The sequence below is a fragment of the Schistocerca serialis genome, chromosome 8 (assembly GCF_023864345.2).
Source record: "Schistocerca serialis cubense isolate TAMUIC-IGC-003099 chromosome 8, iqSchSeri2.2, whole genome shotgun sequence".
NCBI classification, from domain to species: Eukaryota; Metazoa; Arthropoda; class Insecta; order Orthoptera; family Acrididae; genus Schistocerca; species Schistocerca serialis.
Window position 1 is genome coordinate 144,576,694 of NC_064645.1, and position 18,125 is coordinate 144,594,818.

The 18,125-nt window shown below is 43.5% G+C and overlaps 1 protein-coding gene across 1 annotated transcript in view; it reads right to left on the reverse strand.

Annotated features, from left to right (window-relative positions):
* LOC126416875 (testis-specific serine/threonine-protein kinase 3-like) overlaps nt 1–18,125 on the reverse strand; it is a 119,263-nt gene that overhangs the window by 29,119 nt on the left and 72,019 nt on the right. The window contains exons 5-6 of the mRNA XM_050084758.1: nt 16,760–17,036; nt 4,535–4,699 (exon numbers count right to left, since the gene is read on the reverse strand). Of these exons, the coding sequence (XP_049940715.1) occupies nt 4,535–4,699; nt 16,760–17,036 (442 nt within the window). The remainder of the gene's footprint in view (nt 1–4,534; nt 4,700–16,759; nt 17,037–18,125) is intronic.

Here is an 18,125-nt window from a genome sequence, read left to right on the forward strand (position 1 = left end):
AAATTTTCGTCTTCTCTTCAATAGCTGCCTTATTCCAACACACATCTCATTTTCTCTAAGTTTCGTCGTACAAGCTACATCTTCTTCTGTTTGCCTAAGTACCTTTGTTACGACATGGTCGTCTTTACGTGCTTCGACATAATCTTCACTATCTAAACTAGAGAAACTGTTGCTCAATATATCTGGTACACCTTCTCTTAATTGAATTTTCATAATCTACATTTTTCACTTCTTCCATTATGAGTGTGTGTCTTTCTCCCTTTCTGCCTGTCTTGACTGTTTCTTTTGCTCGTCGATGGTCATTTGTAACCGTCAGATCCTGCACAGTTTCTTTAAAAATATATATCTTTATGAAATATGGTTGTATAAGATCTAGTATGTTTCCCTTTTAATTCAGCTTCATTTATATCAAGTCGAAATTCTATTTTTTTCTCTTCTGAGACAACACTATAGGAACAAATATGCTGCTTCTCTCGGCATATCCTTTTATTTCCGCTGCCACGCCAAAAGTTTCGACTGAAGAAGTCTAATTTGTTTTCAGTACCACTTTTGCACTAAAATCATCCGTTATCTTCAAGCAGTACGATTTTCTTGATTTTCTATAAATCATTTCTGACGTCCTCTACGTTCTCATCAGTATAATTCGTTTATTTGTAAAACAATTTTTGATGATGTGTTCTGACTTCCTTCGAAATCTTTGATATTGGTATCTATTTTCTTGTTTACAACAAAGCCACATACCCTTATTTTATTTGGATTTGACATTTGATTTTCTTTTGCATTGGCTATGCAAATCCTAACTGTATCCCATCCGATGGTACTTATGTCCTTTTCCAATTCCCCTAACCTGCCTCCAGTTCCTAAGCTTCTATAACAAAAAGTAGAGAAGTAATTGGGTTATATATATATATATATATATATATATATATATATATATATATATCCGAAGATTATGTACCTCTCTTGTACTTCCGTTCTTACTGTTCCCACTTGGTTAGTGTATAGTGTACACCGAGTGACGTAAAGGCATAGAAAAGTCCTGGATGCGATGTGTGTCGTCGACTGGTGACTCCTACGCATTTCGTTTGGCTTTATTCAGTCGGGGTCGAAATGGATTCCTCACGCCTTACCTTCAAATATGCAGCGAAGTGTATCACAGTAGAGCATTGATGGACCTGTTTCTCTGCCGAGATACGTGATTTTATTTCGTTAAACACTTGTTGTCGTCCTGTTCGGCGGTTTATGCGTGTCAAATCATTGTTTCTACGATACTCAAGAGCGACTCTAGAATTACTGACCTCCGTACCCCAAATTGTTGTGTAATGTCCGAAGTACTACGACCCGTAAGTCTTACGCCGATTGCCATTCCATTTTCAAATTCGGTTGATTCGTGGCGAGCCGCTATGCTCACTGAACACCTACCTGTAACCGAACTCTGGGATGTCGCCCCTACACTCTCGCCATGAACAGTCCGCTCCTCATATGCAGGGTCCATGGATTCATGAGGTTGTCTCCATACCCTTACACGTCCATCCGCTCGATACAATTTGAAACGAGACTCGTCCGACTAGGCAGCATGTTTCCAGTCATCAACAGTCCAACTTTGGTGTTGACGGGCCCAGGCGAGGCATGAAGCTTTGTGTCGTGCAGTCATCAAAGGTACACGAGTGGCCTTCGGCCCCGAAGGCCCATATCGATTATGTTTCATTGAATAGTTCGTACGCTGACACTTGTTGATGGCCCAGCTTTGAAATCTGCATCAGTTTGCGGAAGCGTTGCACTTCTGTCACGTTCAACTATTCTCTTCCGTCGCCGTTTGTCGCTGCAGGATCTTTCTCCGGCCACGGCGTTGTCGGAGATTTTATGTTTCACCGGATTCCTGATAAATGTCGGTACACTCGTGAAATGGTCTTACGGATAAATCCCAACTTCATCGCTACCTCGGAGATGCTGTGTCCCATCGCTCGTGCGCCGACTATGACACCACGTTCAAACTCGCTTAAATCTTATAACCAGCTATTTTAGCAGCAGTGATCGATCTAACAACTGCGCTAGACTCTTGTGTTACATGGGAGTTGCCGGCCGCAGTGCCATACTCTGCCTGTTTACATATCTCTGTATTTGTATTCGCATGCCTATAACAGTTTCTTCTTCAGTGTATTTATATAGTTAAATTTTGTGCTGGGATATGTTTGCGCAAGAGGCCATAGTTCTAGAATTATTAAAGAAAAACGCACAAAAGGGACTTCCATACGCGTTTTTCTTGAATAGGTCGAAAATCGTTGCCTCCAGCGAAAACGTATCACAGCAAAAAAATTTAACTACATTAAATTTCCTACAAAAAGGCCCTATTCATTGTTTCTGTAGGACTAATAGTTTGTACGTAGCGAACGAGAGAATATGAAATTCTTGTGCGTGGTTTATATAAGCCATTGCGGGTAGCATAAAGGCGATCGGTAGAGTCAGCTGAATCACAGTATACAGAGTGGTCCACTCATCGTGACTGGACCAAATATCTCACGAAATAAGCGTCAAACGATAAAACTACAAAAAACGAAACTTATCTAGCTTGAAGGGGAAACCATATGGCGCTTTGATTGGCCCGCTAGATGGCGCTGCCATAGGTCAAACGGTTATAAACTGCGTTTTTTAAAAAGAGAAACCCACACTTTTTATTACATATTCGTGTAGTACGTAAAGAAATATGAACGTTTTAGTTGGACCACTTCCTTCACTTTATGATAAATGGCGCTGTAATAGTCACAAACATGTGGCTCACAATTTTAGACGAACAGTTCGTAACAGAACATTTTATTTCGGTTGTTCCAATGTGATACATGTACCTTTGTGAACTTATCATTCCTGAGAACGCATGCTGTTACAGCGTGATTACCTGTAAATACCACATTAATGCAATAAATGCACAAAATGATGTCCGTCAGCGTCAATGCATTTGGCAATATGTGTAACGACATTCTTCTCAACAGCGAGTAGTTATACTTCCGCTATGTTCGCACATGCATTGACAATGCGCTGACGCATGTTGTCAGGCGTTGTCGGTGGACCACGATAGCAAATATCCTTCAACTTTCCCCACAGAAAGAAATGCGGGGACGTCAGATCCGGTGAACATGCGTGCCATTGTATGGTGCTTCAACGACCAATCCAACTGTCATGAAATTCGCTATTCAATACCGCTTCAACCGCACGCGAGCTATGTGCCGGACATAAATCATGTTGCAAGTACATCGCCATTCTGTCATGCAGTGAAAGACCTTGTAGTAACATCGGTAGAACATTACGTAGGAAATCAGCATACATTGCAACATTTAGATTGCCATCGATAAAATGGGGGCCAATTATACTTCCTCCCATAATGCCGCACCATACATTAACCCGCCAAGGTCGCTAATGTTCCACTTGTCGCAGCCATCGTGGATTTTCCGTTGCCGAGTAGTGCATATTATACCGGTTTACGTTACCGCTGTTGGTGAATGACGCTTCTTCGCTAAATAGAACGCGTGCAAACAGTCTGCGATCGTCCCGTAGTTTCTCTTGTGCCCAGTGGCAGAACTGTACACGACGTTCAAAGTCGTCGCCATGCAATTCCTGGTGCACAGAAATATGGTACGGGTGCAATCGATGTTGATGTAGCATTCTCAACACCGACGTTTTTGAGGTTCCCGATTCTGGCGCAAATTGTCTGCTACTGATGTGCGGATTAGCCGCGACAGCAGCTAAAACACCTTCTTGGGCATCATCATTTGTTGCAGGTCGTGGATGACGTTTTACATGTGGCTGAACACTTCCTGTTTCCTTAACTATCGTAACTATCCGGTGAACGGTTCGGACACTTGGATGATGTCGCCCAGGATACCGAGCAGCATACATAGCACCCGCCCGTTGGTCATTTTGATCACAATAGCCTTACATCAACACAATATCGACCTTTTCCACAATTAAACGGTCCATTTTAACACGCACTGGCGGAATGTTACGTGATACCACGTACTTATACGTTTGTGACTATTGCAGCGCCATCTATCACAAAGCGAAAAAAGTGGTCCAACTAAAACATTCATATTTCTTTACGTACTACATGAATATGTAATAAAAATGGGGGTTCCTATTTTTAAAAAAATCAGTTGATATCCGTTTGGCCTATGGCAGCGCCATCTAGCGGGCCAACCATAGCGCCATCTGGTTGCCCCCTTCAAGCTAGACGAGTTTCGTTCTTTGTAGTTTTTTCATTTGAGGCTTATTTCGTGAGATATTTGGTCCGGTCACTAACAACCGACCACCCTGTATACTGCTCGTGTTTGCTCACGTGGGCACATGTTTTCCGGCGGTTTCAGACATTTTGCACCTCTCTGCAGTGTAAGAAGTTTTCTCTAGATCGATTAGTAACTTAGCAGACTAATTAGACAAAGACATCAAACACTGGACCACTCAAGGAACAGCTTTACCCAAGTTACGGAATCAGAACCGCATACTGACTATGCCTCTCGTATAACGAGGCGCCTTTTCCGCTCACCTGCTGGGCGGCCGCGTCGTCCGTTCCAGGGGCCATCCAGACGTCTGCGCGGATGTCCGGGATGCGCAGGCGCGTCCTGGCGGGCGACAAGATGCGCGTGATGAGCGACCGCACCGCCGCCGACGCCCGCGGCTGCCGCGGGAACATCACCTTGCTCTGCACTTGCTGCGACAAGCAGAACATCGATGCGTCACCATCTCTCTTCTCGCAATCAACTGCAAGAACTGAGCTATCCAGGCATGACTCTCGCGACAGCCCCACAGCCTCACTTCTTTCAGCAACTGTCTTACACTTTCCAAATTTCCACCTTAAGACATTTGTGGATTTAAAGAAATAGGAAAAATAGCTCGATCAGTAAAAGCACTGCTCACAGGAAAGCAAGGTGCCCAGTTCGAGTCCCTCTCCGGCAAACAGGATGCAACCCTTCTACTATTTTTTACATTAAATCTGAATACTTAACTGGAATAACTTCAGCATCAGTCCCTGGGAAATATTTCCCTCGTATACAATATTTTAACCCATAAATACAAGGGTCACTCCAAAAGAAATGCACACTATTATTGTAAAAATACAGTTTTCATTCTGCATGTGTGAAGGTTTTACAGTGTATAGATACATCCTTCGCGCTAGTTTTAGAACTTAGTTCAACCTGTTCCCGTGAGTGGCGCCGCCACAGCATGTCTTCAGGGTGGCTGCTACACTTGACGTTCGTCAGAAGCAACGTGCTGTCATGGAATTCCTGTGCTGTAAAAACGAGGCAGAGGGAAACATCCACAAGAGGTTGAAAAAAGTGTGTAGAGATGCTGCTGTCGATCGCAGTACAGTTAGTCAGTGGGCAAGCAGATTACATGATAAAAGCGGGCTCAGCAATATTGCCTCGCAGCGGCAGGCCTCGTACTGCACACACTCCGGACAACGTGCAGAGAGTTAACGAATTGGTGACTGCTGACAGACGCATCACAGTGAACGAATTGTCACGGTACATTGGGATAGGGGAAGGAAATGTTTGCAGAATACTGAAAGTGTTGGCGTTAAAAAAGGTTTGTGCCAGGTGGGTTCCCAGGATGTTGACAGTGGCTCACAAAGAAACAAGGAAAACGGTATACAGTGAACTTTTGGAACAGTACGAGAGTGGTGGATATGAATTTCTTGGAAGAATTGTTACAAGTGATGAAACATGGCTCCATCATTTTTCACCAGAGATGAAGAGGCAATCAATGGAGTGGCATCATGCAAATTCACCCAAGAAAAAAATTCAAAACCACACCTTCTGGTGGAAAAGTTATGGCTACAATGTTTTTCGATTCCGAAGGACTCTAGCTTGTGGACATCATGCCAAGTGGAACCGCCATAAATTCTGATGCATATGTGACGACAATGAAGAAACTTCAAGCTCGATTGAGTCGTGTTCGACCGCATCGGCAAAACCATGTTTTGCTGTTGCACGCCACTGCACGGCCACATGTCAGTCAAAAAACCAACCATGGAAGCGATCACAAAACTTGGATGGACAACACTGAAACACCCGCCGTACAGTCCTGACCTGGCTCCTTGTGGCTATCATCTCTTTGGGAAACTGAAAGACTTTCTTCGTGGAACAAGGTTTGAAGATGATAACTTCCTTGTGCACGCTGCCAAACAGTGGCTCCAGCACGTTGGTCCAGAATTTTACCGTGCAGGTATACAGACGCTGGTTCCAAGATGGCGTAAGGCAGTTGAGAGGGGTAAGGGAATGAAAATATTGTTCCTAAAGGATGTATGTACACACTGTAAAACTTTCAAACATGTAGAACAAAAGATCGATTTTTTAAAAAAATAGTGTGCATTTCCTTTGGAGTGACCCTCGTAAATATTATTGAGATCTGACTTGTTTTTGCGAGAAACTATGAGGTACAAAAGACTTTCGCAGAGCAGCTGTGGATATAGGGTAGCTTGAGCGTATGTTTAAACAATGCAAAATTCCTTTCGATGTATTCATAGCTCACTAATATGACAATCTTCCGTTACAGAGGGTACGCGCGCTATGAAGATATATACTCCACATGGAATATAAGGTAATACCTGTTCATAAGATGCATTAATCCCAATAGTCAATCTCAACATATTCAGGGTCAGCTTGCCGACCACGGTGGTCTAGCGGTTCTAGACGCTCAGTCCGAAGCCGCGCGACTGCTACGGTCGCAGGTTCGAATCCTGCCTTGTAATATGCGTGCAAAGAAATAGCTGTATTATCTGTCGTTGTCAGCTTGTATAAGTAACGATTCCGCTAAAGACAGAAGTGAGTGGCGGCGCGCCTACATACACCGCCACCACGACCGTAACGTTCGTATTCGGCGCCGTGCGCGGGAATGCATGTGGGGGCGCCAGCTTCGCTCAATGGAAGCGCCATCTAAGGGCGAGGGTTAGCGCCAGGGCGGCCTCTCTCTCTCTCTTGTGCTTCCGCCGTGCTAGGTGAAGGTTCAGCTCACAGACGTAAGAGAGAAACGTGTCATTATAGGACGACAAAGCATATGATCGGACTCGACATGGAGTTGTGCTCTTCAGTTAATGTCCTCTCGCGCTTTTGTAATTCCAGTGCTCGGCTCGCCACCTTTGTAACTACATGTGTTTTAGAAGGAAGGTCAGCGTTGGCCGTAATTTTGATGATTTATTGACAGCAAATAGATTTTCGATCACATAATGATCATCTTCTGTGCTTGAAGATAAATATTTTCACACAGCGATCAGTGAATAAGAAACAAAAGACCACAAATACACCTGAGTATAAACCAACTATTGGCAAGAACATACCTTTAGCGTACAAATTAAAGCTCGTAGGCACCGGTGTCAAGTTATTATCAGTAAGAAAAGCTATGAAACGATCACAATAACTGAAGCCGCTCTTTACATTCACCTACACAGCCGAACTCGGTGTGACAGGGGCTTGGTACACCCTCTATGTGACATGTGTCACGTGAAGACTTAACATTACTTTATTTGGCAAGAGATTACCACAAAATACCAAAGTGCACTTGCAAATCATTAATTGAATATTTCAAATTTAAAATTGTAATTTAAAAACGCTTAGCAAAAAGGAAGGGGGAAATGCTCATCTTGCCAACATACACTGGCGTGTTATTTTCTAACAACTTAAAAAACATGGAAGAATAAAAATCAACAGGTAAAATTATATGGTGTCAGATTACAGGACTAGTAAAGAAGAAAAATATACAAATAACATGACATAAAATATAACAGAATTTGTTATTGCACAGTAACCACCATCTGTCGTAGGAAGTCACAGGTACAAAGTTCTTAATTTACGTGAAATATTACGTTGAAACCAAGACGTCAAATACATAAATAGTTGTAATTGTACAACATATGTCACGATTTAACAGGTCAAAATGACATGCAACACATTATGTATTATAAAAAAAATTTTAGGGTGCAGACTAACAATTTTTTATCGTATTTAACGACTAGATGATACGCACATTTCATTTGTCCCGTTGGGACATGTTAACGCATTATAACTATTTCTGAGGCTTAATTACAAAAAATCATCGTAACTATGAAAGCAGTATGATTTAAAAGCACATTGTGGATGTAGAGAACACTTGCATGTAATTATTTATGTTCCTAATTTGCCACTACATTTTAATTGCTTTTGTAAGTAAGTGCGCAACAATGTGCGTTATCCGGCTCTAATTTGTCTACAGTGCGATGTATATTTTGGGAATAATTTGTACTGTTACCTTTCCTAACTTATGTCGTTTTTTCTGGATGTACGATGTATATTACTACCTATCCACAACTTGCATTTTAGGTTAATTGTTAAGGCGTACTTTGGATATATGGGTATTTTCAAAATCAGCTTTCATGTTATAAGGGATCCCACTGCTGCTATAAGACATGTAATAAAATTATCTTCTTCATATGAGTATTCAAAACCATTTGCTTGACAGTTTCATTTCCGTTGTATCAACTGTAAATATATGTATGATGGGTTCTGACCCAGTGCTTGTGCAAAAGTGTAAAACCAGAGAGCGATGTATTTTTTGGGAGAAAGCTTTTATACTTTAAAGAAAACCCAAGTTCTGTTTGCATCATACGAGAAATGTTTTCTCTAAATAATAGGTGTGATAGTGGAGGTTTCTACTGGGCTAGCGTATTTCGTACACTTGTGTCTCTATTCCACATATCATTAATTCTCTGCAATTTGTAACGGTAGTTTTTACTCACGAGTGCGTTAAACGATCTCTACATCCACAATGTCCTTTTAAATCATTCTGCTTTCATAATTACGATGATTTTTTTAATTAAGCCTCAGAAATAGCTATAATGTGTTAACATGCCCCAACGGGATGAATGAGATGTGTGTATCATCACGTCGTTAAATACAACAATAAATTGTTAGTGTGCACCCTAAAAATTTTTGTAACACGTAATGTGTTTCATGACATTTTGACCTGTTAAATGGTGACATATATTGTACAATTACCACTATTTATGTATTTGACTTCTTGGTTTCAACGTAATATTTTACGTAAATGGGAACTTTGTACCTCTGACTTCCTACGCCAGATGGCGGTTACTGTGCTATAACAAATTTGTTATATTCGATGTCTTGTTATTTATACATGTTTCTTCTTTACTGGTAATATATAATTTTACGTGTTGAATTTTATTCTTGCATGTTTTTAAGTTGTTTGAAAATAACACGCCAATGTGTGTTGGCAAGATGTGCATTTCCCCCTTCCTTTTTGCTATACGTTTTTAATATACAATTTTAAATTTTAAATATTGAATTAATGATTTGCAAGTGCACTTTGGTATTTTGAGGTAATCTCTTGCCCAATAAAGTAATGTTAAGTCTTCACGTGACACATGTCACTTAGAGGGTTTTCCAAGCCCCTGTCACACCGAGGTCTGCTGTATAAGTGCCTGGTAGACGTGTATTTAATAAATGACATTCAGATGTACAAACGTTCTCCTGAGACTTACTGCACCTCCTTAATAAACATTTACATGACAGTTACAAGAAGAAAAATTATTATTGTAACACTGTCCTGATTCACCTAAGTGACTGTCCCGATATATCCTTACTGGCAAAGGTAAACAGGGACATGTGGTACGTAATCTTTATTACGCTCTGTATGTATCAGATAACAAAAGTAATATACCCTGTGATTTGAACCTTAAATATTATGGTAAAGAATGAACTAGAAACTGAAAATAAAACCAGTATTTTAAATTTTCTAGCTTTTGTCACGATTCACCTGTGCTTACCATGTATTACCCAACATTAGACATTTAATTCACAGATATGTCCTTTCCAACAGACATAGTTACTTTATTAGTTTCCGAAGGCTTAATCAGTCGCTGCTTGCTGCCATTCAATCTAATCCTACACACATTCGCAAATATGTTAGTAGTGCAAAACTATTTGGGGACAGTTTAAGAAGATATACATAAACAAGAATTTTTATTGCGGATCTCTCTCCCATTGCAAAGCTCCAGCTGACTAGGAAAACATCAGGTGACACTTGTATGAAATAAAGATAACAGAACGGATCCGAAAAATTACAGGCCAATATCCTTAATATCCATTTGCTGCATATTTCTCAAACATATTCCATGTTCAAACATACTAAACTTCCTTGAGACAGAAAGTTTTCTCTCCTTACATCAGTAAGGACTTATAAAGCAGTGCTCGTGAAAAACTCAGCTTACCCTTTCCTCAGACGATACCCTGCAAGACGTGGATGAAGGGCAATAGGCAGATTCCATATTTCCAGAATTCCGGAAACCGATTGACACAGTGCCTCATAGTGGACTGAAATAGCTCCTCTGATATGTGAGTGTCTCCAAGACACCTTAAATAATAGATCCCAGTACGTTGTTATCGGCGGTAGTGACCGTAACAGCCAAGGTTATCGTCAAGGGATGTTCAAGGGAAATGTGATAGCACCGCTGTTGTTCTTTACATACATAAACGAGTTGACGGATAGGGTGTGCAGTAATCTGGGATTTTCTGATGATGACGCCGTACTGTGCGGGGAAGTGTCGTCGTTGAGTGAATGTAGGAAGATACAAGATGACTTACTGTTAGACGGAATTTATAATTGGTGTGAAGAATGGTAGCTTGCTCTAAATGTAGAAAAATGGAAGTTAATGCAGATAAGCAGATGAAACAGTCTTCAAATTTTAGAATACAGTGTTGGTGGTATGCTGTTTGATACAGTCCTGTCGATTGAGTAGCTAAGGGTAACACTAAATCGATGCTGAAATGGAATGAGCATTTAAGATTGGTAGTAGGGAATGGGAAGGGTCGATGTTGTAACTGACAATCCGAACGTTTTTACAACGCAACTTTTATTTACGTGAGTCTACATGGAAATGACTGAATAAAGTCACAATCACAAAGCCAGTAAGAATATCCTACTAGAGGCAACAAAAGATAACTTCTAAATTTCCCACAAGAGTCCGTTGTAACACACATACACTCAATTCCAAGTCCTAATCCGATGTCGAAGACGTAGTCTTCCATGGAGACGTCCTTGAGGTCGGTATTCGGCGTGAACTGACGTCCGGTGCTGGTTCTAGCCTTTAAATAGTATTGGTCAGCCAATCAGATGTTGGTGTAGTGATACTTCATGCAGGCCATCTCGAACTCCCTCTGCAGGAAGTGGTACGTGGAATGTCTGTTTCCAAAAAAGCCGTTGTTTACCATTGCTTACGCCGGTGGGCATAGGCAACCTGGGTCCTGTGTCGTGTTAGATGTGTTGCCGGCTCGCAGGGGCTACCATGGCGTCGGCGTAACAGTCGACTTCGGTTTATAGGGAGAATTCTAGGAAAGTGTAGCTCATCTGTAAAGGGCGTCGCGTACAGAACACTAGTGCGACCCGTTGTTGATTAATGTTAGAGTGTTTTGAACCCTCACAAGATCGAATTAAAGGAAGACATCGAAGCTATTCTAGGCTCGATTTGTTATTGGCACGTTCCATCAGCACATTAGTATTACGGAACTGAACTAAAATGGGAATTCCTGCAGGGAAGAAGTTCTTTTCGCGGAACACTACTGATAAAATTTATAGAACCGGCATTTTCGGCTGACTGCAAAACGACTGTACTGCACGTTTCATAAAAGGACCGCGAAAACAAGATAAGAGAAATTAGAGCTCATACAGAAGAATACAGACTGTCGATTTGCATTTGCGAGTGGAACAAGAAAGACACTGACTAGTAGTGGTACAATATACTCTCCATCATGCGCCCCATTGTGACTTGCGTAGTACGTATATAGATGTTTAAGACAACAAGAATATCAGGGTGGTATACAGATGGGAGCGGGTAAGCTAAGATGAAGACGATAACATCCGTGCCACAAATGAAACAATGTTCAGGAGAAGACGTGAATGAAGTCGCCGAGTATTTGCAAAGTGCCAAGATATTTCGAAGAGTATTCCCATGATGCCGTCATATGTTAGTCGTCAATGGCTCCAAAGTGCTGGTCCGTTTTCCGTAACAATTTTAGTTCCGTATGATGCAACATCATTTTAACTGTTCAGCCAATTGTGAGTAAAAATGTTGATTATTGCTAGAAATCAGCCTTTCTCATAGTAAGCCACAGAGATCATGTTTATAGTCTTTCGAATTTAGCTTTAATAGTAGGTATACAAAAAACGCCTTATTACACTGGGTTGCGAGACAGCGCGTAAATCTGAACACACAGGCAGCCAGTATCACGTTCCCCTTAAGTTGCAGAATTTGGCGTCTCGGTAACCGCCTTTTTCTATGCACCTGGACGAATTCTGTTAAGTTTAGCTGTTACCCGATTGTGAACTCTGGATGTTGTCCAGGAAACCATTCCTAATAATGAAGACAGAATGATCATTCAGTAGTGCAGCTGCATTGAACATGTTAGCAGTGGAAGGTGGAGGAAAACGTTGAGTGCACTTGATGATAAGGCAAAGACAGACCTAAAAGTCAAAACTAGACGTAATTATGATGAAGGTATTTTGTTTCTTAATGGTCATTACATAGGTGACATATCTTTCATGTCAGTGATACCTGAACCCAAGTTGGTCTCTGAACTCAATCTCTAACCCTATCATTTCAGTTTTAATCTTGCATACTACTCCTTCACTGCTGCAAATGGTAACTGCCAAGTGTCTCTACCAAGCATCTCACTGATTCTGCCGGCCGGTGTGGCCGAGCGTTGCTAGGCGCTCCAGTCTGGAACCGCGCGATCGCTACGGTCGTAGGTTCTAATCCTGCCTCGGGCATGGATGTGTGTGATGTCCTCAGGTTGGATAGATTTAAGTAGTACTAAGTTCTAGGGGACTGATGACCTCAGATGTTAGGTCCCATAGTGCTCAGAGCCATTTGAACCATTTTCAATGATTCTAAGTAAAGTCCATCTAGTCTACATCTACATTCATACTCCACAAGCCACCTGACGGTGTGTGGCGGAGGGTACCTTGAGTACCTCTATCGGTTCTCCCTTCTATTCCAGTCTCGTATTGTTCGTGGAAAGAAGGATCGTCGGTATGTCTCTGTGTGGGCTCTAATCTCTCTGATTTTATCCTCATGGTCTCTTCGCGAGATATACGTAGGAGGGAGCAATATACTGTTTGACTCCTCGGTAAAGGTATCTTCTCGAAACTTCAACAAAAGCCCGTACCGAGCTACTGAGCGTCTCTCCTGCAGAGTCTTCCACTGGAGTTTATCTATCATCTCCGTAACGCTTTCGCGATTACTAAATGATCCTGTAACGAAGCATGCTGCTCTCCGTTGAATCTTCTCTATCTCTTCTATCAACCCATAGCTTATTCTTGCAGTAGCATATCTCCCATCTCATCTTCATCTACAAACTTCTCCGTTCGTTTGATACTGTGATATGTTTGTTTCCATACAATTTCATTTCCAGGTGCTTCGATTCTTAGAAGTGCAGTCCAAGTTTTGTTTGATTTGTAAATGTTGCTTCTTTCCTTGCTTTTTATCCCTGAAAACCGATAACTGTGCCAAATACACCACCTGATAAAAAAGTGAAACGCCCAGATGGTAGTGTGTATAAGGGGTGTGAACAGCGTCAGACGTTGAGTAATTACTGTGAAGCACACGGAGATGCGGCGTTCTCCTGTGAGACAGTATTACAAGCGCCTGACAAGCCTTACGGTGGGTCTCCATTTGGACAGCTGGCCGAAACGTACAGTGTCCAGATTTGTGTGGCTTTCGGATTTCGGAGATGCCTGATGCTTGGCTGCACAGGAACGTGGAGGCAAGCATAATCGTCGTCAAGGTTCCTGTTGACCATATCTGGCCAGCATAAGGGAAGATCGACGTACTGTGCACCATTCACGTCGTAGCCCCACCGCACCTGCCATCCCGGGAATAAATAATGAACTCCCAGCAACGTACTGAGTCATTCTGCTCCGTAAGTCGGAAACTAGCAGCAGCACGGCAGGCGAAGTGCCGTCCCATGCGGAGGATGCCGTTAACGTCGCAACAGAAAAGGCTGCGTTTGGAGCGGTGCAATGGCCAGGGAGCATTAACTACTACTAAGCAGCCTCACGTTGTCCTCAGGAAAGGAAATTATAATCAACATAATTATAGAAAGAACAATGTATTCCAATTTCAACAGAACCTTCAATAAATGAATCGTACTTCGGCATTATCCCGGATGATCATAGCGGGCGCAATGGCATCGTGGGAAGAGAGGACCCATTCATCCAATGCTTTGTAGAGGCATGGCAGTGTTATTCCTGGCGCCATGGTGATTTCAGGTCACGGTTTAGAGTGAATGGGGGAACGCTTACAGCACAACGATACGTCACGAACATCCTGCATCCTCACGTGTTACCTCTAATACAACAGTAATGGTGACCCATTTTTCAGCTGGGCAGTGCTCGTCCGCACATGGCACGAGTCTGTGTAATGTTGAGCTACTCCAGTGGTTAGCAAGATTTCCAAATCTGTCCCCTGCAGAACATGTGTGGAACCAGATCGAACGTCAACTTCATCCCGACTCCAGTATCCAGGATATCAAGGACTAGTGGTAATATTTGTAAGCCAGCTTGCCTGAGGAGAAGCTTCAAGGCTTCTCAATTGAACCAGAGCATATATCCACGACAGAGGAGGTACAAAGTGTACTGATAAATGGGCTCATACAGTCAGGTTCTTAGTATGGTGGAATCGATATTTCAGCTACAAAAATAACATTACACACCGTCTCCACCTGTAAAGTTTTACTTAGTTTCCTGTTCCCCTTCTGGGCGGTTGAAAAAACATTTTTTTTTTTTGTCGGGCGGTTTACACTACTGGCCATTAAAACAGCAACACCACGAAGATGACGTGCTACAGACGCGAAATTTAACCGACAGGAAGATGGTTCAAATGGCTCTGAGCACTATGGGACTTAACATCTATGGTCATTAGTCCCCGAGAACTTAGAACTACTTAACCTAACTAACCTAAGGACAGCACACAACACCCAGCCATCACGAGGCAGAGAAAATCCCTGACCCCGCCGGGAATCGAACCAGGGAAGCCGGTCGTGGGAAGCGAGAACGCAACCGCACGACCACGAGATGCGGGCGACAGGAAGAAGATGCTGTGATATGCAAATGATTAGCTTTTCAGAGCATTCACAAAAGGTTGGCGCCGGTGGCGACACGTACAACGTGCTGACATGAGGAATGTTTCCAACCGATTTCTCACACAGAAATAGCAGTTGACCGGCGTTACCTGGTGAAACGTTGATGTGATGCCTCATGTAAGGAGGAGAAATGCGTACCATCACGTATCCGACTTTGATAAAGGTCGGATTGTAGCCTACTGCGATTGCGGCTTATCATATCGCGACATTGTTGCTTGCGTTGGTCGACATCCAATGACTGTTAGCAGAATATAGGATCATTGGGTTCAGGAGGGTAATACGGAACGCCGTGCTGGATCCCAATGGCCTCGTATCACTAGCAGTCGAAGTGACAGGCATCTCTATCATCTATCAGCATGGCTGTAACGGATCGTGCTACGACTTCTCGATCCCCCAGTCAACCGATGGTCACGTTTGCAAGACAACAACCATCTGCACGAACAGTTCGACGACGTTTGCAAAAGCATGGACTATCAGCTCGGAGAACATGGCTGCGGTTACCCTTGACGCTGCATCACAGACAGGAGCGCCTGCGATGGTGTACTCAACGACGAACCTGAGTGCACGAATGGCAAAATGTCATTTTTTCGAATGAATCCAGGTTCTGTTTACAGCATCATGATGGTCGCATCCGTGTTTGGCGACAACGCTGTGAACGCACATTGGAAGCGTGTATTCGTCATCGGTATACTGGCGTAACACCCAGCGTGATGGTATGGGGTGCCATTGGTTACACGTCTCGGTCACCTCTTCTCGCATTGACGGCACTTTGAACAGTGGACGTTACATTTCAGATGTGTTACGACCCGTGGCTCTACCCTTCATTCGATCCCTGCTAAACCCTACATTTCAGCAGGATAAAACACGACCGCTTGTTGCATGTCCTGCGCGGGCCTTTCTGGATACAGAAAATGTTCGACTGCTGCCCTGGTCAACACATAGTTCAAATGGCTCTGAGCACTATGGGACTTAACATCTGAGGTCATCAGTCCCCTAGAACTTAGAACTACTTAAACCTAACTAATCTGAGGACATCACATACATCCATGTCTGAGGCAGGATTCGAACCTCCGACCGTAGCAGGTCAGCACATTCTCCAGATCTCTCAACAATTGAAAATGTCTGTTCAATGGTGGCCGAGCAACTGGCTCGTCACAATACGCCAGTCAGTACTCTTGATGAACTGTGGTATCGTGTTGAAGCTGCATGGGCAGCTGTACCTGTACATGCCATCCAAGCTCTGTTTGACTCAATGCCCAGGCGTATCAAGGCCGTTATTGCGGCCAGGGGTGGTTGTTCTGGGTACTGACTTCTCAGGATCTATGCACCCAAATTGCATGAAAATGTAATCACATGTCAGTTCTAGTATAATACATCTGTCCAATGAATACCCGTTTATCATCTGCATTTCTTCTTGGTGTAGCAATTTTAATGGCCAGTAGTGAATATGACTAATAAAAAAACTGTCAGTAGCATATGGAGTGCGGGCGTCACACGACGTGTTAAAGTTGAGCACTCCTGACCCATGAGGAGGACGGCCTAAGGAATGAGGCGTCTGTCGCGACACTGAAACCAAGACTGACCTTGAGCAGCTGGGTGTAGTTGGAGTCGTCGAAGGGCAGGCGGCCGTAGATCATGGCGTAGAGCACGACGCCCATGGACCAGATGTCAGACAGCTGGGGGCGGTAGGGCGTGCCGCGGAGGATCTCGGGGGCGGCGTAGGCGTAGCTGCCGCAGAAGGTCTCGCTCATGGGCGGCGGCTGGCGGTCGCGCGCCTTCATGCGGCCGCGCGCGAAACCAAAGTCCGACAGGCGGACGTTCATCTCCTCGTCCAGTAGCAGGTTCTCGCACTTGATGTCCCTGCGCAAGGCGGCGAGGGCGCTCTAGTCAAATCCACCTCAGTGCATGGGCTGTAATGCGGACGCTCTGAAGAGCAGAGTGTGTATGTTTGTGTTTATGGGAGGAGGAGGAGGCAGAATGCAGGAGGGAGAGAGTGGGAGTAATAACTCGTTTAGGACACTGCCAACCTCAGCAAGCTACTGTGCGGTAGCCATTACCGAATGCTTTGCGGACTCCACTTTGCTTTATTCTGTTCGGCGCTTGTCGTTTATATTCTTCTTGTCAAAATAGGAGAAGAAACTAATTCTCATCCATCGGGATTCGAGTACGAGTTCCAACAACACAATTAAAGATCAGTAGTCTCTATGACAATACGTCATATCTGCTTTCGCAGGAGTAAGGGTAACTGTTGTAGGCTGCCAGGCCTGTGAAAGGTTGGCTGTGTGTCCACCCCTCGCATCTCCTCCAATCAACCCCCTGCCACCCCCACACTCCTCTTCGCGCCGCGGTCGGCGGTCTCCTTTGTTCCCGCGGCCGAATGCCACAATGAAGTTAAATAAAACATGTAGTATTGGTTAGAAATTAATGTACTTACTGCCAGACACAGACTGACTGACACGGAGTATGACAGTAGGAGCATCTGAAGGACATAAACCTTAGCTTAATGAGTTAGGGAGGACGACTTACGTGACGAAAACTAGATATACTGAACGTATACCATTCACATGTTGAAGACTAATTACCAACTCCTTGAGGCGTCGCATTCGTGAGGTCTTCGGTTCAAATCCGGTCGGATCACTAGTTTTTCCGCGATCTTCGTAAATTGCTTCAGGAAAATGGTTCCTTTGGAAGGACAAAATGGTTCAAATGGCTCTGAGTATTATGGGACTTAACTTCTGAGGTCATCAGTCCCCTAGAACTTAGAACTACTTAAAGCTAACTAACCTAAGGACATCACACACATCCATGCCCGCGGCAGGATTCGAACCTGCGACCGTAGCGGTCGCGCGGTTCCAGACTGTAGCGCCTAGAACCGCTCGGCCACCCCGGCCGGCTTTGAAAGGACACCGCTCACTTCCTTCCCCAACAAAAGTTAATAAATGGTAAAAT